This window comes from Myotis myotis, unplaced genomic scaffold (assembly GCF_014108235.1).
Source record: "Myotis myotis isolate mMyoMyo1 unplaced genomic scaffold, mMyoMyo1.p scaffold_m19_p_2, whole genome shotgun sequence".
Taxonomy (NCBI): domain Eukaryota; kingdom Metazoa; phylum Chordata; class Mammalia; order Chiroptera; family Vespertilionidae; genus Myotis; species Myotis myotis.
This window is the reverse complement of record NW_023416324.1, coordinates 2847236-2874276: the sequence shown is the minus strand read 5'-3', so window position 1 is coordinate 2874276 and position 27041 is coordinate 2847236. Positions and strand designations below refer to the sequence as shown.

At 52.4% G+C, this 27041-nt stretch overlaps 1 protein-coding gene across 2 annotated transcripts; it reads left to right on the top strand.

Moving 5' to 3' along the window:
• The first annotated feature begins 10197 nt into the window (after window positions 1-10197).
• ERRFI1 (ERBB receptor feedback inhibitor 1) lies at window positions 10198-24114 on the top strand. Of its 2 annotated transcripts, none has more exons than XM_036347612.1 (4): window positions 10198-10335; window positions 20531-20689; window positions 20792-20868; window positions 21680-24114. In XM_036347612.1, the coding sequence occupies exons 2-4, from the start codon at window positions 20571-20573 to the stop codon at window positions 22843-22845; spliced, it is 1362 nt and encodes a 453-aa protein (XP_036203505.1). In that variant the 5' UTR covers window positions 10198-10335; window positions 20531-20570; the 3' UTR covers window positions 22846-24114. The 2 variants fall into 2 exon arrangements, with proteins under 2 accessions (XP_036203505.1, XP_036203506.1); XM_036347613.1 differs by lacking the exon at window positions 10198-10335 and adding an exon at window positions 10880-11157.
• The last annotated feature ends 2927 nt before the right edge of the window (window positions 24115-27041 follow it).

Sequence of the window (27041 nt, the reverse complement as noted above, 5' to 3'; positions counted from 1 at the left end):
GCTGTACTTGCTTGTTTATACCTTGGCTGTGGTGGGAAGGAAAATATTTCCCTTGAGAATTCACAGGTTCGTCCTCGTGCAGGTCAGAGCCCTCGTTATCTGTGCGGCGGCCCCAAAATTCTCAGCCAAATATTCCGTTTATTCAAGTGATCCTGGCTCAACCGTGCGCCTAAAGTGTCTGATATAAACAAACACAGTGTTGGAATTCCCACAGATAAGGTCCCAACGAATATAAGCTTTGAATCAAAAAGCCCAAAATGCATGAGGAAACAAGTTGCTAAAAGTAAGACTAAGCAGAAAAAAAACTAACAGTGGTAGACCCACAAAGACTGCAGATGTTGGAATTATTAGATACCAAATATAAAACATTAAGTTTACTAAAACTAAAGAAATAAAAGAAAATATTAGAGAAGGGAAAAAAGGTTAGCAAAAATGACCAAGGACATGGGAAATAAAGCCAAACACAGTATCTAAACATGACAAATATAATCATCAATATGATAAAGCCGATTAAGGTTAAGTAGCAGATATAGCTAAAGAGAGTAACAACAAATTGGAAGGTAGATTTGAAGAAATCACACATAATCCAGCCCAGAGACAGAAACAGAAAACACAAAAGGGTTAGGCCCAAAGGACAGAGAAAGAAGGTCTGTTGCTCATGGAATCGAAGTTATAGAAGGGGGAAAAACAATGGATAGGAAGCAGTGGAAATCATGCCTAACCATGTTCCAGAACTGATGAAATACAGTAGTTCTCAGATATAGACGAAAGTACTTCCATAGCCTGGCTGTAAGTAAACGGTAACGCACCCACAAAGAGAAAGACTTTCAAGACGGGGAGAAAAGACCACACCTATGAGAATGGACTGTTAGACTGCAAACTAACTTGTCAATTGGAAGTCCATGGAATGAAAAAAACACTTCCAAAATTCTGGGGAAACATTTGTCAGCTTAAGAGTTTTATATATATACATGAAGTTATCTTTCAAGAAGGAGGGTGAAAAAAAGACATTTTCAAGCCAAAGGGTTTTCAACCAGCAAATCATCCCTAAATGAACTTTGGAAAGAAATACACTGTAGAAAGAAAACTGACCCTACAATAATGTCCGAGGGGTAAGAAGGAAAGGCGGTTAAGTCTGAATAAATGTTGACTGTCTAGATAAACAATAATGATAATGTCCAATTAGGGGTGCTCAAGAGAGATCAAAATTCTAAACAGGAACATGAAAACTGGGAGGCAGCAGTGTGAGTTAACATGTGTAAAGTGTTCCTCGTACTTTCTCAGGAGGGCAGAGATATCAGCTTTAGACTTTGCTGTGCTAAGTGTGGATTTCACAATCTCTAGATAACCACTGAGAAAGAAAACTCGAGGATCGGCCTACCCTGGACCTGCATCCCAGCTCAACTTCTGCCCCAATCTGCGTCCTCCACTCCCTTCCACCGGCCCCGCGAGCACGCTAAGCACTGCCTCCCCCGCCACGCCTGCTTCCCAAGGGAGGCACTCTGCAACCACTGCCCGAAGGAGAGGCCCGGGTAACAAACTGAACACGTGGCACGAAAGGTCGGAGAGAAGGCAGAAGCTGGCGCCATGCGCATAGAGCAGCGGTTCTCAACCTGTGGGTCGCGACCCCTTTGGGGGGGTCGCACGACCCTTTCACAGGGGTCGCCTAAGACCATCGGAAAACACATATATAATCACATATTGTTTTTGTGATGAATCACTATGCTTTCGTTATGTTCAATTTGTAACAGTGACATTGGGGGTCACCACAACAGGAGGAACTGTATTAAAGGGCCGCGGCATTAGGAAGGTTGAGAACCGCTGGCACAGAGGCAATAAGGAGAGTTGGGAGCTGGAAGATGGCTGAGTTAGGAACAAAAGAAGGGGCTTCGGAGGATGCCTACAGCTAAGCACCCAAGAAAGAGAAGAGCCCAGCGCCGGATGGGACTGAGGAGGCACCTGCAGGTGTGCCCATGCAGGTCTTCGAGGTCAAAGACAGGAAACTCCAGGAGCTTTGCTAACAGTTTTCGGCGCGTATCTTACAGAGAAGAGGCCGGTTGCTGTGGAAACTCGACGAATCCTAAAAGCCTCGCTTTCTCTCCCCCCGAGCCCGCTCTCCGGTTTTACTGCAGGAAGCCGGCGCCTCCTCCCCTCACCGATGCGCTTCAGGTGGAGCCGATTCTACCCACGCATCCAAGGGTGGGCTCAGCGCAGCTGCCAGTCAGAGCATCGCACTCCCTGGCCTTCCGTCCGAACCAATGAGATCGGCCCAGGCTTTTGTTCAAACCCTTAAATAAGCTTTGTTTTGTTTTGTTTTTTGACTGGATGACCCTAGGGTTTGCTGTCACTGAGCCACAGATTCCTTTTTATGTTTAACAAATTTGAGGGGGATTTTCTGTCACTAGTAAATTTTAAAATCCTAACGGAAAACACGAGGATAGGTATTCCGTGTTCAATTTGATCTTCTATCTACTTTTTTTCACTAGACATGGGGATAGGAGAATTTGTACTTGTTCAAAGTCAACTACCTGCCTCTGCTTGAGTCCCCAGCTTCTGGCTTTGTACTTCCCCTCAGTCAGGGACTGGGCATAGGAATGGCAGGCAGGTGCCTCACCAGGTTGTTGTGCAAGTGAAATTAGTGCACCCAGAGCCTTAGAACAGCGCCCAGTTCTTAGGAAATGCAATAGAAATATTAGCTCTTCGTCTTTATTCCAAATTCTGAAATCATCAGAGGCATCGTGTCGGTGGCTGGATAGAGATTCCATGGTTTCCGTGGCCAGCTTTTCACTGTCGAGAATAACACAGCACCGGACACCTTAGGGCAGTAATGACGAACCTTTTGAGCTCGGCGTGTCAGCATTTTGAAAAACCCTAACTTCACTCTGGTGCCGTGTCACATACAGAAATTTTTTTATATTTGCAACCATAGTAAAACAAAGACTTACATTTTTGATATTTATTTTATATATTTAAATGCCATTTAACAAAGAAAAATCAACCAAAAAAATGAGTTCGGGTGTCACCTCTGACACGCGTGTCATGGGTTCGCCATCACTGCCTTAGGACATGAAGCTTTCCCTGTTTGTAACTGTCCCCTGGGTTTAGAGCACTGGCGAAAATCCTGCGCATAAAGCTGTTAAGGAGGTAGAACCTACTGCCTTGATCCAAAGACTTGCATTTTTATACCAACTAGGCCAGTGGTCGGCAAACTCATTAGTCAACAGAGCCAAATATCAACAGTACAACGATTGAAATTTCTTTTGAGAGCCAAATTTTTTTAACTTAAACTATATAGGTAGGTACATTGTTATTAACTTAATTAGGGTATTCCTAAAGCTTAGGAAGAGCCACACTCAAAGGGCCAAAGAGCCGAGTGTGGCTCGCGAGCCGCAGTTTGCCGACCACGGAACTAGGCTGTTTGCACTCACCCATTCTCCTCCCTATAATTTAAGCTAATGTCTAAGACCAAGGGAGTCACCCCTGTACGGTAGGAGATGCAAAATATCGTCTTTGCTGGGAATCACATTCTCATGCTTATCAAGTGTTCAAGTAAACTTAACATCAGAGAGAAAAAAAAGAAAAAGAAAAAGAAAAGAAAACTTAACATCGAAGCAACCAGAAAGCTCCACTAAGTGGGACATTTTCTGAATTTTCCTTTGACGGTGTTGAATGACCGCAATGTTCCCCCTGGGTGTCCCGGTGCCCCCTGATGCATCGTGCCAGGAGGCGTTAATGGGAAGTAGATTTTATTATGTTTCTTCATCGGTGGAAACTACGTTTCTGTCACTTTTTTTTCTAAACAGCTTTCATTAGTCACAGCACCCTAAGGTTAATGATATAACCACACACATTTTATAACAGAAGCACAGGAATGGTCACCCGTCTCAATTACACAGTCCACTATGCCTTTTTATAGGAAAAATTGAAAAGCTGCCATCTTTAAAATATCCACAATCATACGCCATCATTATTTGAAGAAAAACTGTAATCAGGAACTTTAATTCCATGGTCTTAGACTGACTAAGCTGTTTCGAGAGTTCAGAAACAACTCGAAAGAAATGATGTTGGCAAATGGACTGGCAAAAGTTAACTGAAGTATTAACCCACAGCCATCTAACCTTCACAACAGATCTGAGCCCGTCTCTTCCCTTACAAAAGGAACATTAACCCTAAAGCCCTGAGTTCTAATGGTGTCTCCACAGGGCATGTGAACTTTGGCGAAGCTGTAGACACCAAAGGATTGAATGCAGAAGGTCATGAACATCAACCTGTATTTCCCCAAACGAGCCACAGACCCCATGCCTGTCACCTAAGTGGGGCAGGACCCAGGGGCTGACCAAAACCCTGCATTTGCTTCTCTGTCTCTCCTGCTCCCCATCCACTTCCTCATCACAGCTAAAGACGGCTGCAGCCTCATGGCCGGAGCTAGAGCCGGGCGCCAGCAGGAAGGATGTGTCAGAGCTAAAGAGAACGCAGCACCCCCACCCAGAAGCTGTAGCTCTTGCTCATACCGTGTCTCCGGACAACGAGAGGGACCGCTCTCCAACACGGTAATGTGCGCGTGTCACTGTCCACTTCAGACTTCTCCAGTGGTTCCCCTAGTCTTAGCAGAGTCTGGACTTCTTAACACGGCGGATACGGCCAAGTAAAGCCTGGCCTCTACTTACCCTCTCCAGCCTCATCTCCCACCTTCTTGCCAATGACTAGAGATCTCGACCTCGTCGTCGCTCCCCCTCATCTTCCCACTCCTCAGTGTAGACCTCACTTGGTCTGGAACTGCTCTCCTGACAACCCCTGGTCTGGGTTGGCCTCTCCTGATATTCCCAGAGCATCTGCCGGCCCCATCTCCACACCCACTCCCACTCCCACTCCGTGTGCCGGTCTGTGACCCCACAACTGAAAGTTCTCCGAAGAGCGTGATGGTGTCTCCCTTGCTCACTGATGGGTCCCTAGCATGGACTGGCGCCTAGTGGGAGATCAATAGATATTTATTGACGGAAGAATGAATAATTGTATAAATGAAAGAAGTTAGAAATACCAAGAAGAGTTGGCATTCATTCAGGTCTTTTCTATGCTATCCAGTCACTGGGTAGATCTCATTGTCTTCACCTCCTGAGAAAATGATAAAGCTGCTATTTAAAAGTTTCTGCACAAGCCCTAACCGGTTTGGCTCAGTGGATAGAGCGTCAGCCTGCGGACTGAAGGGTCCCAGGTTTGATTCCGGTCAAGGGCATGTACCTTGGTTGCGGGCACATCCCCAGTAGGGGGTGTGCAGGAGGCAGCTGATCCAAGTTTTTCTCTCATCGATGTTTCTAACTCTCTATCCCTCTCCCTTCCTCTCTGTAAAAAATCAATAAAATACATTTTAAAATAAATAAATAAAAGTTTCTGCACAAATTAAACTTTTTTTTTTTTTTCAAGGAACCATGCCTCCTACGGTGGTGGATGAGTGTGGGCTCACCAGTAAGTGCTCACAGACACGGCAACCTGTGCCCTTCCCCGCAGAGACCTGGCCATTCTCCCTGCTCCAGCCGCCTCCCCGGGGATGGCTGTGCCTGAAGTTTCACTTTGACGGATCCAGTTCTTCAGCTTCAGATTTTATAGCCTCTTAAGTGGAAATACTGCAGATAAAGTGAAGACATTTTATCTTATAAATCATTTATGCTCCTGGAATTTAATGAAACAACCTCCTGGCCCAATTAAATCATATATACTAATAAGCAATCAAGCATTTTGGAATCTTGCCAGGAAACGTGTTCCAATATCTCTCAAAGGATATATGACAACAACAACGAGAATAATAATACTGATAAAAGTGGCTCACCGCCACGGAACCCTGGTGGAGGCCAGGCCAGGCTCTAAATATTCTACACGCACAACCTCACTTATCTGCCCAGCAGCCCTCTGGAGGGGGAGCCCTGGGGCCCCGTCTTACAAGAGGCTAAGTCAGTTGCCTGAGTCATACAGCTGATGAGCTGGGATTCACACCCAAATCCCCCCGATTCCTGAGCTCTTCGTCACTACACCATTTTTCTTTTTTTAACCCTCACCCGAGGATATCTTTTCCAATGATTTCTAGAGAGAGTGGGAGGGAGGGATGGAGGGAGGGAGGAGGGGGCGAGAAAGAGAAACATCGATGGGTTGCCTCCCGCGTGCACCCCTACCAGTGCTGGTAACTGCAGCTGAGGTCCTTGCCCTTGACAGGAATCGGATCCTAGGGCCGACTCGCTAACCACTGAGAAACCCGACCAGAGCTACACCATTTTCCTTCTTCTTTTATCCAGAATGAAAGAAAGTATGTTGCCAAGGGGCTGATTTATTATTTTAGAGCTAATTTCACAGAAGTAAACAGTTCAAAGCTTCCTTTTTAAAAAAATATAACAATTCTACTTTCCATATATGTCGGGTACACTGAACTATTTGCTTGTGTCTATATAAACATATCTCATCCGTGTTGGCGGCTATGAAGGAGTGGAATGTATTCCTGAAACCCCTTAAAGAAGAGTTTCCTTGAGTGTTATTTATTTATTTATTTGTTTGGCAAGGGACTAGAGCGCCCCCTACTGGCCGGCTCATAGGAAATACAGCCTTTACTTGGGAGAAAATGTATTGGTAGCATTTGAGGATAATATCAGACGAATGTTTAGAAGACATTTGGAAAAAACTGTTTTGTAATCACCCACATATGAAATTAATGCATCTATAGAACACTAAAAACTTCTAACGCTTATAAGTTCTAGAAACGAGATAGAACTAGAGCTAGAATAACCACCAAGAATAGCAAATGCCCATTAAAGGGAACATAAGGTAAATGAAAAGTGGCTGGATTAAAAATAACTATACAAACAACAGCTCTAAAACCCAAACTAAGAAAAGGTAGTTTTACAGAGCAGTTAAGCCAAGACTGGAAACAACAGGCTGATCAATTAAAACCAGCTGCTCAGTCATCTCACAAGCTGAGGAGACTAGGGAGGGGGCACAGCATGCCTAGTTACATAAGGGGGAAACGGGAATTGTAAAGAGATCTGTTTCTGAGCCACTTTCCAAAGGGCTGCTAAAGCCGAAAGCAGACCTTGTGGATGAACCTCAGCTCTTACCCGCATGTCTGTCTTAAAGCAACCCACCCAGCTTAGTGGCTACATAATCCATGTACCCGTGCCCAGATGTTTCCAAAGCATACAATAACACACTAAACAAGCCGCCCTGTAAGAAGTGCAATTCTTCCTCCCATTGTCAAGTTGTTGTTTTTTAACCACACACTTATTTATAAATTAGTTTAAAAAAAAAAAAAAAAAGCATAGTTACCTTTAAACTGTGAATGGACCAAAGTAAAGGCTCTAGGGACTAAGGGTAATAATGCAAAGAGCAGCTCCATTTAGAAGATTTCTTTGTTTAAAAGGAGGAACACAAAAACTCTTATAATCGAGAAACAAAAACACTTATCATTGAGAGAAATAAACGCCAAAATGTGTGTTCTCCTGTGGGGCTCAAAGAATATGGAGACGTGCGCTGGGGAGGCTGGCGGCCCCGGCAGCCTGTTTCTGCCTGCGCGCAGCACGGGGAGCGAGGCCAGCGGGCCTAGCCAGGCAGCGTCCCTGGCTCCTGGGTTTCTGAGCCAGAACCCCCCACCCCCACCCCCCGCCCTTGTGCTCAGTCCAAGGACAGCTTCTTCTTTCACAGAAAGAAGGGCAAGGGCAGAGTGACAATTTGGGTCAATGTGGGTAAGTCTAAGGTTTTAAATGTTATGTTTAGGGGGTTTTTTATATTAAAAAAACAATCAGCTAATAATATAAATTCCGTGAGAAGTGGCCTCAAAATGAAATGGACTGAGAGCGATGTAAAAGAGACATTGTCTGGCTTTCAAATGTCCTTCTGGCGGCAGGCAGTGTAAAACCGGCTCAGTTCAGTACAAAGAGAGTGTTTTTCCCTCCACCTCTAGACCAGTGTTCTAATCTGTGGAAAGTCAGTGGGGATGGTCACTGGAGAGATGCAACATGCGAATATTATTTCAAGTTCCTTAGCACTTTCCTTTGAAACTCTTGACATGTCAATGGCATAGCCAAATAGCCTTAGGAGACTCTTGTATCCAAGATCTGTGGGGTGTAAGTCTCCTCATGTAATTCACTCACAGCTGAGAGAGCCATATTGTATGAATATAATTGCAAGCAAAATTCAGGAAGCTATCAGCTATAACTGGCTTCCCCACCCACCCCCCAAAAAGTCCGTTTATTTTGCAAGTTTAAAAGAGAGCAGAAGGGGGAAGAAATCAGATTAATCACGTATTACTCATGTGATTTTATGGTTTTTGATACTTCCCCAAAACATTAGCGCATTGTACAGCTCTCGGCCATATAGTGAGTGTCCCCTGGATCTTCTTTCTCTAAAGGGGTGTGTTTGCTGGTTGCTGGGGTGACTATCACGGTTTTATGAATAGGGGAATGTAAAAGCACGCCAGCGAGGCAGCACGAATTACAGCTGTATTGTGGCCGCTTGGAAGAGCGTAGCCAGGGTTCCCTCCGGAGGAAACCGGAGCTCGAGGTCCCCAGGCAGCAAAAGCTGCACCGAGCCCTCGGCAAAGATGTTGTCCGGTCCGTGCTGTACACTGATGACAGCCCGTGGTAAGCTGTACACACGGATGAAGGCAAAGTGGGGTGGGGGGTGGGGGGATTCTGCATTTTCTGTGAATCAAAAAAAGAACCTAATTGGGTCAGAAAAGCAGCGATCAGTTGTGACTGATCTCCTCCCTCTTAAAATAATACTGAACGGAACGGCAATAAGTAAGACTTTGACAAAAAGATGGAATTACCGGAGTGGTTGATAAGCAGCACAGATAGGAAAACAGCCCAAAGCTCCCGGCCGGCAGGGAGGAGGATGGAGGCCGTCGGTAAACATTCATTTATCTTGCAACTGGAAAAGGGCAAAGAGATACTTCAGATTTTTGTGTGAGCCTGTGTGCATGTGCCTCTGTGCATGTGTGCGTGTGTGTGAGCCTGTGTGCGTGTGCCTCTGTGCATGTGTGTGTGTACACGTGTGCTTAAAGGCTTGCATTCAAAATTAAGCCTTTGAATTAAATTTTAAAGAATGTCAGTAAATAATAGGGGAGAAAAGGCAAATCCTTGCATGGAGCGCAGGGTTAATAGTTAACCTGATAATGAGGTCGGGACCTCTCTTCCTGGGGCAGCCCATCCCAATCAGGCCCTAAAGGCACGACCACCGACCACGGGCACCGGGCACCGGGCACTGGGCGTTATTACTGAGATGCAGGCCGGGGCCCAGGGCGACCGCGAGGTCAGCGGGAGGTCTCCGGCCTCCGCTCAGTGGAGTCCCGCTCCGCTCCGGGGATTTGTTCTCGTTACAGCTGGAGGGTTTCTGTCTTGTTTGCTTTTTTTCTCACTTTAGTGACTCGTGGTTTGTTATCATTTGTATTATTTATTTTACGGTTAAACTATAAGCCTCGGTTGCATCACCGGCGCCCGGGGAGAGGCTGGCTGGTGCTGCATCCCCAGGCATCAGTGGCTGCGGCGGGGCGAGGGCGGGAGGCCAGCGGGGGTCTAAGGAGTCTCGGCCCGGGGACCTCAGGGCCCGCGGGTGGCCCCGCCGGGTCCACTGCACCCGCTGACTTTCAAGGCGGCTGGCACGCTCCCTGGGTCCCCCACGAGAGGCGCCCGCAGTGCGGCCCCCGGCGCCCTGCCCGGCCCCCCCTGTCCCCCGCCGCCCCTCGCTCTCCCACCCTGCGGGCCCTTGTCCCAGGGGACCCCGCTGCCGCGCCCCCGTGCACTGTCTGCCTGCCCCCCCTTGTCTGTGGCCCCCCACACTGGCCCTCGCTGGCCCCCCACGCTGCAGCCGCGGCACCAGGGTGAGCGGGGTGGCAGCCCGCGGACCCGGGAAAACACGCAAACGCCGCCCCCGCGGCAGGAAAAGACGGGAAAGTCCGCGCGCGACGCGGCGCCCCCTTGCGGGAGGCGGGGACGGACCGCCCGCGTCCCCAGGGCGGCCCCCTCGGTGCCCCCGGAAGACCGGGGCGGCGTCCCCGCCAGCCCCGCGACGCGGCGGACCCCACGCGAGCGCCTCCGCCGCCTGGCATCGCCCCTTTAAGCGGATCGCGGCCGGGATTGGCTGCGCGGGGAGGGGGCGGGGCCTTGACGTCACGCCCCGCCCCCCTAAAGTATAAAGCGGACGGCGCGGCGGGGCGACGGAGGCCGAGTGCGAGCGGGAGCGCGGGCCTGGCGGACGGAGCAGCCGGCGCCTGCGCGGTGTCGGCCCCCAGCCGGGCGCGGAGCCAGCCGGGACGGACATGCGCGGGAGGGCGCCGGGGGGCAGCCGCGGCTCTGCGGGGTAAGGGGCCTCGGGCCGGGGGAGGGCGGCGCCGCGCCCCCGCCGCTCCGGCTGCGGGCGGCTCCCGTCGCAGGGCGGGTCCCCGGGCGCCGAGAGGGTCGCCCCACGGAGTCTCCCCGGGAGGGAGGGACGGAAGGAGGGAGGGGGCGGCGCGGTCGGGCCTGGGGGGACCTCGCTTCTCGGGCCGCGCACTGGACACCCGGACGCGCCTCGGCCCGAGACGGCTGCCGGGGGCGCGCGGGTTGGGGAGTGGGGAGCCGGGGTCCGGCGCGGGCTGGCGGCGGCCTCGCGCGTCCCCTTCCCCACAATGGAGCTGCGCCCCGCGCGCCCCGCACCGTCCCGGGAGCCGCGGTGGGAGGCTGCGGGGTGGTCGCCGCCCGCGCGGGACCCCGTCCTGGGCTCGGCGAGCGCGGCCCCGCTGTCGGGTCTGTCGCGCACCCGGCAGGCAGCTCCGTGCCTCTCCCTCTCCCTCTCCCGGGAACCGAGCGCCCGATCGCGGCTCCCCTCGCCGAGCGCGGGCGCCCATTGGGCACTGCCCGGGCGGACGTGTGTGTATTTATGTGCGAGTCTCAGCCTCCGCGCGGCGCGCGGCCCTGATTGGTGCCGGCCGGGCGCTGGCTCGGCTTTGCGAGGGTGTCGTCACGGCCTGGAGGAAACCAGTCTCTTTACCTGATAAAACGTATGAATAGATGGTTAGTCATAAACTTCAGCGCCGTCGGAACGGAGGCTGTAGCTTTAAAAGCCGTGCTGGTGACTTCAGGTACACCTGCAACACAGGTAGGGCAGGACCGGTTTCCAGGCAACTGTCAGGGGTGAAGAAAGGTGAGGTTCAGACGCTTTTTTTTCTTCTTCTTCTTCGGGGGAGCGGGTGTTGTGCACGGTGCTGAGCGCTCGCGGACCTGGAAGAATGCAGGGGGGGATGTGTGTGCTGAGGACCGAGCTCGCCACGGCTAGCCTCGCCTTCTTGTTAAAACTGCGCGCGCGCGCTCTCTCTCTCTCTCTCTCTCTCTCTCTCTCTCTCTGCATGTCTGTAATTATACAGTTTTAAGGGAAGCTGTATTTAAACCGATCAGAGACTGGCTAGGTACCCGTTTCAGGAAATGACCAGATTTGGGTAAGACCAGAATAAAAGTCGGTTTCATGTTACCGGGCTGGCTCTGTTGCCGGTATGTGAGTGGCCAGGCTCCTTCCTAAAGGAAGACGGAGGTTTCGGCGTGGACTTCAGCCGCTGTCATCCCCGCTGCACCCAGGTGTGTTCAGCTGCTTTTGTGTTGTTGTGTTTTTATTCATTGATTTCAGAGAGGAAGGGAGAGGGAGAGACATCAGTGATGAGAGAGAATCATTGATCCGCTGCCTCCTGCACGCCCCACACTGGGGATCGAGCCTACAAGCTGGGCATGTGCCCCGACGGGGAATCGAACCATGACCTCCTGGTTCATAGGTCATCACTCGCTCGCCGGCCGGGCCAGCTGTGTTCCGGTGGCTATTCTAATAGGTGGCAGAGGTCTTGAACTAACAATGTATAACCCAACACACATTGGATTGTAAACTCCTTAAGGGCAGGACCTCTGCCTTGCACAGTTCCTATCTTCTGGGCCCCGGCACACGGTTAATGGTTGATAAATAACTGCACGAAAGCACATTTTACATTTTAAAGGTCAGCAGGAATGGCTCGGTCGCCGATAAGGGTCGCAAAGCAAACCTGTTGTTCAGTGACGGTTAGGAAGTGTCCGAGTTATTCGGATTTTGATGGGAGGTAAACGTTACTCTTTCGATGAATTGTCTTTCCTTCTTTCCGCTCACTAAAGACAGCGGTCTCTCTTCCTCTGAGATTTCATGATCGCACCGTAGGCCTGAGTGTTCGTGTGACAATAACTCCTAGCCGCCGCTTCTCCGAAGCTGAACCAGATCACGCGTCCTCTCTGCTCATGCTGATGGTAGCTTCCCAAAGCCAGTTGCTAAATTACAGGTACAATCCAACACGCCTGAAACCGACCTGAATGTCCACATACCATCCGGTTGCTTTAGAAGGGGCAGAGGAGGGAGGAGGCGGTGCCAGGGGTAATTCCAGGAATTTGAATGTCCTGGGCTCCCTCTACCAGAGAAACAACTCCCCCCCCCCCCCCCCCGACTCTGAGCGGCCCTTCGCCGTTGGCGCAGCTCTGCGGCGTCCTCCGTGCCGGGTGGGACCGTGCTCGTGGGAGCTGATGAGTAACCCTGATAGACAGTGTGCCTGGCATCCTGGCGTTGTTGGCACAGCAGAAACACACGCTTTGTGAAGGCAGATAAAACGGGGGGTGTCCAGGTTCTGAATGTAAGTTTCGTAGAGAAGTTGGGCCCCGGCCGGTGTGACTCAGTGGCAGAGTGTCAGCCGGCTCACCGAAGGGTCTCAGGTTTGATTACCAGTTAAGGACACTGAAAAATATCCTCTGGTGAGGACTAACAACAACAGTAATAACCACAATAAATAGAGAAGTTAGTTTGAAGGTAGGGAAAGTTAATGTCAGCTTCAGGTTCAGAGAGGAAACAAAAGATTCTGTGAGTCGAGTCATTGTTGATACTTTAATCCAATTCCTTATGCCATAAAACAGGGCAGTATTACTCACAGGCCAGGCTTCCGGCCTCAGCGAATACACTTTTAAAATGTGGGGTTCTGGCTCCATGGATTGGGGCCTCTTCAACTCCACAGTCCACGGTTCAGCAGACCATCCCGCTACAGAGAGGAAGCAGGAAGGTGAGGGTGGGAGACAGTGTCCAGTAGCTCTTAGCAAAGACCCCTGAACAGGAAGCTGGACCCGTGGGATTGTCTGGAAAACACTGCTCCCTGCGTGGATGCTCTTCTGACTCTTCTCGTGACGGCCTCTTTCCCACCCTTTGGATTCTACATAAAAGCCACCTGATCCCGGCCGGCGTGGCTCAGTGGTTGAGCGTCGGCCTATGAACCAGGAGGTCACGGTTCGATTCCCAGTCAGGCCACGTGCCCGGGTCGCAGGCTCCCCAGTAAGGGGCGTGCAGGAGGCAGCCGACCGAAGTTTCTCATCATAGATGTTTCTGTTTCTCCTTCTCCCTTCCTCTCTGAAATCAATACAAATATAAACATATATTTTAAAGTCGCCTGCAAGTCCTGGCAGGAGGGGCTCAATTGGTTGAGTGTCATCACGTGCAGGGAAACATGGCTGGTTCCGGTCCAGTCAGAGCATATCCCCGGGTTGCAGGTTCCATCCCCAGGCAGGAGTGTATAGAAGGCAACCTGTCGATGTTTCTCTCTCAGTCAATCTCCCCCTCCCCCTCCTTCCTTCCTCATGTCCTCAGGTGAGCATGTTTTTCTAAGTCACCGGAGAGAGGCCTTCCCGAACCACCTGTGGGAATGGTTCTCCGGCCTCCTCGACCTCTTGCTGTTCCTGCGTCCTGGGGAGGTGCCACAGTCTGAAGCGGCTGCTTTTACTGTCGTCTCCCTCCCCAGTTTGATTCTTCATCGCGGAGCATGGTGTCTAGTCCAGAATTAGCATTTGATAACTATTTGTGAAAGGACTTAATCCCTGCCCTCTGAGAACTTGTGAGCAGCGCGGAGTGGGGTTCCTGTTTTAGCTCTGCAGCTGCCTAACGCTCAGGTCGTGAGCGTTTCTTTGCCTCCGTTTCCCCGTTTGTAAGCAAGGATGTTCGAGGAGGACCCGGTGGACCCAGGTGGACCCAGGTGGAGGGAGAGGCAGGGCGAGTGAACGGGACAGGCCGGGCTCCGGGCAGACGGGCAGCAGGAAGGTGTCGCTCGTTTCCTGTCTGGAATGGAGACTAATCCCTGCCTCTTCTGACGGACGCTGTGGGGATCGAGGGAGATCATGGTTAGAAAGTGCTTTCCAGTAGGAGATCTGCTGCTGTGAGGTGCCCGTCCTGCGGCTTGGGATGCGTCACTGGGACCCGAGTGTGAGCGTGTCTTAAGGAGCGTGTTGGGTGGTGTGGGAACTGGCCGCTCTTCCTGGTTAAGACCCGCGTTGCGTCCGATGCGGCGTTGAAATGGACGTGTGATGGAAGCTTTCCATTACAGATGGAAAGCTTCAAGAGTCGTTGGAAGGAGTCACAGAGTATAAAAGCAGTACCGTAACCCACCCTTTTTAACGTTTTTGTTTTTGTTCATCCTCACCTGAGGATGTTTTTCCCATTGATAATTTTTTTTTAGAAAGAGAGTGGAAGGGAGGGAGAGAGAGAACATTCGTGTGCATCAATTGGTAGCTTCCCACACACCACCCGGCCGGGATCGAACCTGCAACCTAGGTATGTATGTGCCCTTGACCGGAACAAAGTCAAGACCCTTTGGTGTGCAGGCCAGCACTCTAACCACTGAGCCACATTGCCAGGGTTAACCCACCCTTTCTAGGGAGTGACTAGGCAGGAGAATCCCAGGGAGATGAAGTGGGGCAGGACTTTGCATGGGCTTAGGGTTACCCGAGAAAAGTCTATAGTGGTCAGAGAGCACCCTGCCGGTCGCCCGAGGGGGTAAAGAGGTGGGGGGTGGGGGGAGGCTTTGGCACCAGGCTCCCACCACTCTTGGGATGTGACCTTGACCAAGTAAGTCCCTGACCTCTGCCTCCAGATCGTCATCTGACTGAGGGTAGTAATAGTAACCCATCTCCTGCCGTTGTTGGAGGATTAAATAAGTTAGTATAAACCCGTGGTCGGCAAACTGCGGCTCGAGAGCCACATGCAGCTCTTTGGCCCCTTGAGTGTGGCTCTTCCTAAGCCTTAGGAGCACCCTAATTAAGTTAATAACAATGTACCTACCTATATAGTTTAAGTTTAAAAAATTTGGCTCTCAAAAGAAATTTCAGTCGTTGTACTGTTGATATTTGGCTCTGTTGACTAACGAGTTTGCCGACCACTGGATAAACGAAGCGCTTGGAACACTGTCAGGTTAGGGTCCGGCGTGTGAGTCTTACTGGTTTAGTGTTCACAGTAACAATCTAGACTTACCCAGGGGGGTGGCTTTTTAAATGCTCATTAAGTAAATTTGAAGTTTTCAAGATTTGCTTCCCATCATCAGACCACATGCTTGTTGTCACTAAAATTCGGATAGACTTCACGCCTCCTTAGAAATCGCTCCCGCGCGTTGTAAAGGGAATAATACTTCCCACCCTCCTGGGCGCTGCTGCTGACCGCGCTGCCCTAGGAAGGGGCCGAGGACAGAAGGTGGTGGCTGTGCGCTGGCGCTGCAGGACGGGGTCAGGCAGCGATGACTCGAGTAGGGGAGCGAGTAGGTTTTCTGTGAGCCTGCTATTTCCTAATACTTAGCAAGAAAATATTCCGAATTATTCAAGAAACTAGGTCACTGAGCTCTTTTCTTTTTACTTAGCTTTGATTCTGACAGTCTGAAGAGAAATTATTTTCCTTGTTGCCTCCGTCTTTATCCTTTACAAACAGGCCCATGTGTGCCAGCCCCGCCCCCAACTGTACTTCCATCTTTACAGAAACCCACAGTTCAGCTTGAATTCGTGCACGAGTATTTTAATTGCATTTTATTGACAGGATGTAAACCATTTTAGACCACCTTGCTTTACTGTGAAGACTGCTTGTGCTTTTCCCAGGAGCAGGGTGCAACGAGGAGCTTTTCCTAACCTGCCTGCCCCTCCTCCCCTCCCCCAAACCGGAGCCTCTGAAGCCTTTTGCTTTTAGTAAACAACTGTCATAAACACTGCAGGTGTAGGGAGTATCCAACGGGTGAGTTTCCTCATATTGATCGAAATCACAGTTCTCGGCCTGGCCCGCTCAGTGGTTAGAGCGTGGCATCAGCCCCACATGGAAGGGTCCCGTTCAGTCCCAGTCACGGCACGCGCCTGGGTTGCAGGTTCGGTCCAATCGATGTGTCTCTCTCACATCAAGGTTTCTCTCTCTCCCCTCCCCTCCCTTCCACTCCACTCTCTCTAAAATCAATGGGAAAATTATCCTTGGGGGAGGATTAACAAAAAATTAAAAATTACCGTTCTACTGAAGAGCTCCACTGAACGTTCGGTGTTCGAATGGCGTGGCTACTAGCGCTTCAGGCGCGAGTCTTTGCTTCGGAGGTTTTCCAAAGGCAGATCCGCGTGCAGGTGCTGGCTTATTTGGGGGAGATTTTAAATCACGGGGCTTGTCGTGTTCCTAAGTCAGTTTCTTTTTACACATTTTGCCTCTAAATGTCGTTACCTCCTGGGAGTAGTTAGGTAGGTAATTGTTAAATGCAGCTGAAAAGACCATTTATCGCCCTGAATAAACAGAAATCAGGTTCTAAAACCAGATTGAAAGAAGGAAATTACATCACACTTTTAAATAAGGAAGCACTGGGCAGAACTGGATGAGTCGAGTGACAAAAATGTGCCCCTCCTCCTCTGTGGGTGCTTCTGAGATTTATTAATGAGATCTGGTGGCCAGGTAGGCAGATCTAGGTTATTGTCTTAAGGTAGCCTGGTTTTTAAAGAGTTTCAGAGAGACTGTCCTGCGGTGCAGTTCACCTTAATAAAGGCCGTGCGAGGTGCTCATGGTGTTGTTTTGACTCTTTAACAGTAAAAAGACAGGAGGTGCCTTCTCATCCAGAAGAAATGCTGTGCCAGCGAGGGGGGGGGGCACCCCGTTTTCAGGACGCACTCCCCTGGCGGCCTTAAGTCAACCCCCCGTTCAGCTCGTGCTGCTCCCTGTGTGCACACTGGCCACTTGGGGTTTGGGAAGTGGATTTAATGAAAGTTGCCTGCTCTGTCCTAAAGGCAGCCCTACCACCCTTTGCTTTTTCCCTTGGTTCTTGGCTGATTTTAGTATATGTGAGTCTTTCACATATTTTTTTTTTAACTGGGATGAATATTTTCTATTAGAAGTGAGTGGTGCCGGGATTCCAGGGGCAGCCAGGCCCTGTCCTAGATTCGGAGAGTGGGAAGGGATGGGCGCAGCACAGCGGGTGGCTCAGCTGGCCCTGGAGGAGAAGTGAGTTCTCACAGAGACTCGGGGGCGGGCGGGGGGAGAAACGAGCACCCCACAGGGAGAGGGGCCTGAGGTGCAGGTGGGAGGCTGTCTGGGACCCGCGAGCGGAGCGGCCCCTGAGAAGGAAGGGGGACCATGGAGCTGGGGAGCTGAGCTGGAGGGGCTGAGGCTCAGGCTAAGAACGGCCCCTCTAGGAAGATGGTCCCCTGGACCAGCGGTTTTCAGCCTGTTCATCTCATGGGACATGGACGACTAAAATTCTGCACCAGAAAATATATTTTTTGTCAGTCTGACAAAGAAAAGGGGGGGTATGATTTTGATTCATTCATACTAGATGGCTGTTGCTGTGCTGGCTGTTGGCATTCTTTGGACAACTTTTGAAGGGAAATGGGGTCAGGTATTGCATGCTGTAAAAACCCTTGGGGCACCCCAGTTGGGAGTCACCGACCGAGACCCTGACGGGCTTGGGAAGTGGGCGGGGTCTGAAGTGGGGACAGGAGCCTGGTTTGCAGAGTTGGGGGTGCCAGGGGACCACCCACGTGCAAAGACCACCACCAGACAATGGATGCCGGAGCCAGGGCTGGAGCCAGGGTTCAGGGCTCTCTCTGCAGAGCTAGCTAAAGGATTAAAACTGGGGGGGAAGGATCTAAAAGGACCACCCCAAGAAACATGGTTGGGGGGGTTCCCTTGAATAAAAAAAATCAAGTGATGTTTAACAGGAAAAAGTCCTTCACACCTGGGATTGGCATTGGCTGCATTTTGACACACACACAGCTGAGCTCATGGGTGTCAGGGAAGTTACCCTGCCCACGGGGACTAGGTCCGGGGGTGCCTCGCCTGGGCTCACGCTGGCGTTCATGTTCGCCTTTCATAGCAGCCCCGTCTCTGCTGACAGGTGCTGGCTTCCCACGTAGGGTGTTTTTTGCTCACTTCTCTGGCGAAGGGGAAGCAGCACTGGAAACGGCGGCATTTCGTCCACTGGAGCAGTGTTTTCTTTTAACCTGAGGGTGACCCAGGGGAGCCTCCCCACCCCCACCGGGAGCATGTGTACTGAATACTTGGAGGTTTGAGAGCAATGGCAGGCAGCTCGGGGGGTCACACCCCCAGTGTACCATCTGAGGGACGCCGAAAACGCCGGCGGGCTGCCCCCTGGATTCTCCAGTTGGGAGTCTTTTCCGAAGGGAGAGAGCATAAAATTATATTGCCCTCCGCGCTCTCCCTGCTAGCAAGTAGGAAGTTCCGACGGTTTCATAACGCGGCCCATTCACAATTCCCCATTGAGATGTGGAGGCAGGTCGCCTCCTCTGAACACACAAAGACACTATTGTGGTCGGGAGTGAGCTGGCGCAGGAACACAATTCTTTTTAGACTAAAAAAAATTTTTTTTCTTAAGAAAGCTAACAAGTAGGTGATGGAAACAATGAATAAAAAATAACTTTTTCTAGAACATACAAGTAACTTTCGGGGACCATTGAAATGTAAGTTTAGGATCCAGGCCATTTCGCAGAGGCCCCAGTTGCACAATCGCCCTGTTGAAAGCTCAGATGTCGATGTGAGGGATGGTGAGGAGCCGACAGGCGGTAATTACTAGCCCTTGGCCTGCGGACAGGTGGGGGCTGGGCTCGGCCGCCTCGCCTCGCCTCGCCCTGCCATGGGCGCAGCCTCCACATGTGGGCTCTGCGCTGCTTGCCCGGGGCTCCTTCCCAGCGGGTTTCACTCCGAGTCGCAGACGCTCTCCCTGGGGTCTGGCCAGCGCTTGCAGGGGGCCTGACAGTGTTTCCTAAAAATCGGTTTTCAAATTGTTCCGTAGCTTCACTTGATTCCGGTGAAGGAGGGGAAAACACCAAACCTCCAGTAACTTACAGTGACTAAATGATGGTTTTTTCCTCTTCTCTAAAGAGACTGACTAAAGAGAACTCATGCTTCCCTCTCTGAAATACTATTTCTAACCTGTTGAACCCTCTGCCTGAGATTTAAGTGTTTCAGATGGACCGAAACGTTATCTCTCGTTCCTTTTCTGTGGAAAAAACAAAACCCTGTGCCACGTACCTTCTCCTGATACGGATGGCAACAGTAGATGGTAGGACGCAGTCACTCGCCGAGCTCCTGCTGTGGAACACAGCCTGTGGTCTGACTCACAGTCAGCTGGGAGGTGACAGCTTCGTCCCTAAAACAAAACAAAATAGCCTGTGTGCCCCCTCCCGCCCCAGCCCTGGCACACCCGCTCTCCGTGGGCATGCACGCTTTCGGGGAGCATCTGAGCGCAGTCTAGGGGGTACGCACACAGCTCCCAAGAGGCCAATGCTCCACACACCAGTTAGGCCCTGAACCGCAGATTCTCTGAAGACAGAGCCCAGATAGGGCCTCAGCGTCAGCACTGATGCCATAGTGAACGTTTAGAAGAGGCTGCGGGCCCGGCCGGTGGCCCGGTGACAGTGCCATCCTGTGCCCTGAAAGGTCGCTGGTTTGAGTCCCGGTCGGGCATGGAGGTTGCAGGTTGGCTACCCAGTCGGGGTATATACCAGAGGCAGCCGGTAGATGTTTCTCCCCCACTCCCTTCCTCTCTCCCTTGAAAAAAAGGCCTGAGGGAAGGGACAGGATCCCTGAAAGCTGAGGAATTACTAGATGAAGGAGAAGACTTCCCAGCCGAGGTGCCCATGCCTTGCAGCAAGGCCCGCAGAGAAGAGAATGTGAAGAATGCACGGGAAGGGGAAGCTGTCCAGGCCGCCCGAAGCCGGCCAACTTGCAGAACCTGATTTCACGGGATAGTGGACATCAGTGTCTTCCTATGTTCCTTTATTCCCAAACAAGTCACCACTGGAGGGTGTGTCTTCCTGGGCCAACCCTGAGAGACAGAACCAAGTCAGCGCTGGCTGTGGCTGGCGAGGCGCGCGTGGACCCGGCGTCTGACCGAGGCGGCTTCGTGGGCACGAGTCAGCGGCCACGGCCTTTCCGAAGGTGGGGAGTGAGCGTCCGGGGGCTGTTGTGCACCCCGCCCCACCAGGAGGGCCCCTCTCCCTGGCCACGGCATTTCTCTCTGCTCAAAGCATCGCACATCTCAGATCAGGACTTACGGAAAGATTGCTTTCAACGCGCACGTTTAAGTTCTCACAGGAAGGGAGGAAGACGGCTGTACACGGGAGGACGGGGTGGAAGTCTGGCTGCGTCTCTGTGCGGCGCTCGGATGCTGTCGGGTTGCTGCTGATGGGTGTTTCTGAGTTGTTTCCTGCATCCTCTCCTCCTCCTCTCCCTCCAGGGACCAAACGCTGCTTGCTGACTGACGCCTCGGGTGCACCATGTCCACCGCGGGAGTCGCTGCCCAGGAGATCCGCGTCCCGCTGAAGGCGTTTCTGCACGATGGCCAGGCCCTGGGGAGCCTGAACGCGTGCTGGGGCCGCCGCCGGGAGCTGGGGAAGTAAGTGCGGGCCGGGTGCGTGGGCCTCTGCGTGCGGAGGAGACAGATGGGGATGGGGGGGTCACTGTGGTCTCTGACCAAGATGTCTTTGCTGCATTTCAGTAACTTTCTAAACATCCATCCGATCACCATGGCCTACAATCTGAAGTCGACCACACAGGCGCACCTGACGTCTCTCGGTAGGTGTCCTGCAAATCCCAGAGGGCGGCCCGGGAGGGGAGGTGGCCCAGGAGGGGAGGTGGCGGAGGGCTGCTATCTTGTCCTCCAGCTTTGCTCTTTAAAAAAGAGGCAACAGCCTGAACTATTCCAGCAATAGTGTGACCCCTAGTGGCGGCAGGTCTGACGGTAACCTGTTCCTCCCACACTCAGTCCCCACTAGCCCTGGGTGTGGAAGGTCAGGGAGTAGCCGGTCCAGCCTCGCACAGGACCTGCTGGCTCTCGCCGTGCGGAGGCCTGTGTGAGGGCACAGGAGTGGGGATGCTGTCAGGAACTCAGGAAGGCGCGCAGAACACCACAGGGCCCTTGTCCTGTGGACATCCTGTCCCTTAGGTTTTTGCCAGGAGCTGCTGTCACACTGCAAGCTGCCACCCTGGTGGCGTGACCGGGTGCCAGCGGGGGCTCCCTCTTATCTCAGCCCCACCCAGTGTGCCTAGCGCTGTCCCGTCGCCTGTGACCTGGCGCTGCGGGTGGTATTCGTGGAAATTATATGCTGCTCATCTTCTGCGAATTGTGCACATGTCACAGAACCTGCCTGCGTGTGTGGGCGTGTGCCCTGCGCATGTCGGGGAGATAGAAGAGATAGTCTGTTCTTTGAACCAGATCATGTGCGTTAACAATCTTCAGGCCCTAATTACAGCTGTGGTGCGGCACGGTGTCCGTGGCCTGTGCCTGGGGCTCAGGTGGCAGCCCCGGGGGGGTGGGGGGGAGGCAGTGGGCCGTCCCCACGCGCAGGGGCCCTGCTCGTCCCTCGCTAACCCCCGTCCTTTGCAGGGCGCGCCTCGGCACCTGCCCCGACTAACGGCCACCGCCTGGCAGAGCACGGCCCCCCTCAGAAGCCCAGCCTGCCCCCTCTCATCCTTCCCCCAAGTGAAAGCTCGGGGCCCGACGAGGACCCGGTGGTGTGTGGCTTTAAGAAACTGTCGGTCAACGGGGGGTGCGCCCCCACGCCGCCACTCACGCCCATGAAGAACGGCCCGTCCCCCGTGCCCTGTGTGGCGGGCTCCCGGCCGCTCCCCCCGCTGCCCATCTCCGAGGGCCTCTCCCTGGACGACACGGACTGCGAGGTGGAGTTCTTCACCTGCTCCGACACGGACTGGCTCCTGGGGGGCGGCGCGCCCTCCGACTTCCAGGCCGGCGTGCCGGGCCGGCGGAGCTTCCGCGGGTGCGGGCAGATCAACTACGCCTACTTCGAAACCCCGGCCGTCTCGGTGGTGGACCTCAGCCAGGCCCCCGAGCGGGGCGCAGGGGGGCCGCCCTCAGACCCCCCGCCGCAGAGCCACCGGCGGCTCCGGCGGTCGCACTCGGGCCCCGCCGGGTCCTTCCACAAGCCGGCCATCAAGGTGCACGGCCACACCCACCGCGCCTCCCCCCACCCCGACACAGACAAGCCCGAGGTCCCCCCCAGGGTCCCCATCCCTCCACGGCCCGTGAAGCCCGACTACAGACGGTGGTCGGCAGAGGTCACTTCCAGCACCTACAGCGACGAAGACAGGCCCCCCAAAGTGCCGCCCAGGGAGCCCTTGTCCCGGAGCAACTCCCGCACCCCGAGTCCCAAAAGCCTTCCGTCTTACCTCAACGGGGTCATGCCCCCCACGCAGAGCTTCGCCCCGGACCCCAAGTACGTGAGCAGCAAAGCTCTGCAAAGACAGCTCAGCGAAGGCTCCGCCAGCCGGGCGCCCTGCATCCTGCCCATCATCGAGAACGGGAAGAAGGTCAGCTCGACGCACTATTACCTCCTCCCCGAGAGGCCGCCGTACCTGGACCGCTACGAGAAGTTCTTCACGGAGGCCGAGGAGGCGGGCGCCGGCACCCAGGTGCAGCCCTTCCCCGCCGACGGCGGTGTCCTCGCCGCCCCCGGGAAGCTGGACCCCGGGACCCGGGGGGACGTGGGCGGCCACGGGAAGCGTAAGCACTTGTCCTACGTGGTTTCTCCGTAGACTCGGGTCACGGCTCGGCAGAGGGTCCACGGGAGCAGGTGGTTCCCAAGCAGTTTCCCAGTTTGACTGAGGTTCAGGGGAAGATGTTTCAGGTGCAGAACAAACTTGAACTCTGTCCGGAGAGGTGGAGAGGTGCTTCATGCTGAGGACCCAGTGTCCAAGCCCACAGATGTGACGGGAGGGCAGGACGCGGACACTCACAGACGCCCATCGTATCCATGTGTAAACTCGCAGTCTAGCCGTCGCCAGTTAACCAGTCAGCTGCTCTCAGTGATGTGTATTCAGAATAAAACACGCTGGACTAGGGCTCCCGGTCGACTGAACACTGAGCAAACAGAAGAAAGCACAGTATTTAGAATCCTAGAGAATTATTTTTGCTGAGTAAGTTTGAAGATTTCTGGCTCTTTGGTCTGTTATGTTTTGTTGGATGTATTTTTGCAGCCTTTTCCATGGGGAGCGGGATGTGTCCTTACTGCGGCTGTGCCTACCTAGTTTAAAACCGCCCGAGACCCAAGACTTGCAGACTTCACTTCCTGTCCCTGCGGGGAGGACTAGCAGTTTACCTGGCAACCACACTTCCACCTGCACGGGTCTCGCTTCTTGACAAAGAAGAAGATGGTAGGACATTTTCCTGACGGTTCCTGCTTTGTTCCACCCACCGACGGCCACATCGCGCTGCCCACAGCAGTGGACGGACGTGCGCTCTACGCCATCGGTCCGCTTTGCAGCAGGAATGAAGCAGCCACGTGCCTGAGAGTGACTGTGGGGGTGTGTGTGCGGGGTTTTAGACTATTAATAAACAAATACAACACAAGCTGGCCTTGTGTTGCTGGTTCCTACTCAGTATTTCCTGGGGATTGTTGGCTTTTGAAGTAAAGCCTTCTGACCAAGAGCAACTGTGTCTTAATACGAGAGTCCCATCAGCACCGTCTGCTCCCAGGCCCACGCCTGCGCGCACACTGCCTGCCAAGCCTCCGTGTCCCCCGCACAGTTCGGCCCAGCGAGAGGTGCTCCCACAGAGGTGCGTTACCGCGACGTTCTCGCCAGTGAAACCAGCTGTTTACAGTTCCGCTGAGTGACTGACTGAGCTCTTTAAAGCGGATGTGTTAGTCTGAACTAAATGAAGGTTAAAACATGCTTTAGGAAAATGCACTGATTTCTGCATTATGTGTACAGTATTGGACAAAGGATTTTCATTTTTGTTGCATTATTTTGAATATTGTCTTTTCATTTTAATAAAGTTACAATACTTATTTATGATACTGTTAATGATGTCTCTTGCCTACATACTCACGACCTCAGGTGGGACACAGGCCAGAGCCAGGCTATGCGAACCCCACCCTCCAGCGGCGCAGACTGGCCCCATGGATGTCCAAGTGCCTCTTTCCACTACTTGATCTGTGTCTCATATTTTTTTTTGCTTTTTGCCCTTCTCCGCTGCCTTTTCTTTGTATTGTGGTGGACACTATAAAGATAGTTATAGTGTAACTAGAGGCCCAGTGCACAAAATTTGGGCACTCGCCAGTGTGTGTGTGTGTGTGTTGGGGGGGGGGGGGAGTGTTCCCTCAGCCCAGCCTGCACCCTCTCGCAGTCCAGGAGCGCTCAGGGGATGTCTGACTGCTGGCTTAGGACCGCTCCCTGAGCCATCAGTCAGACATCCTTAGCTGCCGCAGAGACGGGAGAGGCTCCACCGCCAGCCTGAGCCCGGCTTCTGGCTGAGTGGCGCTCCCTCTGTGGGAGTGCACTGACCACCAGGGGGCAGCTCCTGCGTTGAGTGTCTGTCCCCTGGTGGTCAGTGCATGTCATAGCGACCTGTCATTCTGCTGTTTGATCTATTAGCATATTAGCCTTTCATTATATAGGATTTTTAAAAATATGTATTTATTTCAGAGAGGGAGAGAGACAGAAACATCAATGATGAAAGAGAATCATTAATTGGCTGACTCGTGCCCATCTCACACTGGGGGATTGAGCCTACAACCTGGGCATATGCCTTGACCAGAAATCAAACCCTGACCTCCTGGTTCATAGGTTGATGCCCAACCACTGAGCCATGCTGGTCAGTCAGTTTATAGTCTAATTTTTAACTCATCTAATAAGATCAGTTCAAAACCTGCTTCCCTCTTACCTTTGGGATTTCCTGATTTTAAGATAACCTACGCTTTCCTGTTATTTCCTGCCCATGCTAACGCCATGTGACCAGAACCCTGTCCATAGCCCGTCTGCCTGCTCGGTCCTCCGCCCGCACACAGAAAGTGCACGCCAAAGCATTTTCACAACATAACTCGGCCTCATCCGACGCACATGGCTGCTGTGCGGACAGTCCCAGTGGGGAGACAGCTGTCTGTCATCTGCCACTTGGTGTGCCATTGAGTCCCCTGAGGAGGCGGGCATTATCTAGTAACAAAGCCAAGTCAGGAAACAGGCTCCAGTCCTAACCTCATGTCCTGCCTGGAGGCTTCCCTTCGCTTCTCGGAGCCTCTTTCCCGTCAGCGTGGGGCCCGGCGGAGGACACGATGCCCTGCGAACCCAAGGGGTGGCTCAGTAAGGACGGTGTGGCGGGACGCAGAGCTGTGGTCACGGGGACTCTTGTAAGTCAACCCCAAATTTGGAGAAATATGAGTCTTCCCAGGCGGCGGTAATCGGAACGCACTGCCTGTCGCCTTCTTACCAAGGCCCACGTGCTCATGGGCGCTTCATCTGGTTTACGTCTCCACTAGGTTCCAGGGGCTGTTTCTTCACTCTGAGGGGTCCTGGTCCAGAAGAGAGGCCCACAGACCCTTCCAGAGGGTTCATCGCTGGAGAGAGGAGAGCTACTCCATCTGTCAGAGCTACTCCCTCTGCCTCCTGATTCAAGAATCAAAACATGTACTAAGCTAGTCTTAGTTTTTAGTTGCATCATATAACTTACAGTTTTAGGGTCTATGGAGCCTTTTTCTTAAACATAAGCTCCTAACATGGTTATTGCATATACAGGTGTTTGTTTTTTTACTTTTTAATTTCAAATAATTACAGATTCCCAAGAAGTTTCAAAAATAATACACAGAGGCCCCCCTGTACCCATTCCCCAGATTCTCCCACTGTTAACATCTTATATAATTACTGTCCATTATCAAAACCCGGAAATGGACATTGTCACAATATATACACTGAGTGGCCAGATTATTATGACCACCTGACGTTTGTAGACAAATTAGCCGTACACTGCATCGTATGGGATATGGAAGCCGAAGGCCTGTTCGAACACCTTTGCTGTCTGCAGTTACCAAGATAAAACGTCTCCAATTCGCACAGGAACACAAGGATTGGACATGTTTCCAGTTGCATCATGCAGATGGCAGAGTGAGAATTTGGTGGAAACAGCATGAAAGCATGCATCCCACATGCATGAGCACAACGCTTCAAGCTGGTGGGGGCAGTTATGGTTTGGGGCATGTTTTCCTGGCATGATTTGGGCCCTTTAATTCGTGTGGAACAACGTCTGAATAGCACAGCATACCTAAGTATCGTTGCTGATCAGGTTCATCCTATCATGTTGATGGCGTATCCCAACGGAGATGGCTTCTGCCAACAAGACAATGCGCCATGCCACGGTGCTCGTATTGTGCCGGAGTGGTTTCAAGAACATGAGGGAGACTTTACCTTGCTTAGGTGGCCCCACAATCACCAGATCTCAATCCAATTGAGCATTTGTGGGACGAAGTTAGAAAACCATCAGGCAGCTGGTTCCACAACCATCAAATCTCTCAGAACTGGACAGTGCTATTCATCAGGCATGGTGTCAGATTCCTCGCATCACCTTTCAACATCTCGTGGAGTCAGTGCCAAGAAGAATCGCTGCAGTATTGAAGGCAGAAGGTGGCCCAACGAAGTACTGATGGGGTGGTCATAACAATCTGGCCACTCAGTGTATACAGAAATAGTGGCTATCAAAATGGACTTGGGCTCTACTCTTTAATTTACAAATTAATATTGGCATTAATTCTGCTAGGCATTTTGTGCAAAGCTAATAAAGCTTTAAAAATACATTGCCATGTAACTACCTTACGGTGATGGTGCCGAGAAGGTAAACTGAGGCTCACGTTGATGGCCAAGGCTTTGCAGGATCCACGTGCACCAGCTCTCGTGCAGCGAGCACTTTGCACTGAGGGTTCGTCAGTAGCGTTTCCTTACAGCGGTTCTCAACCTGTGGGTTG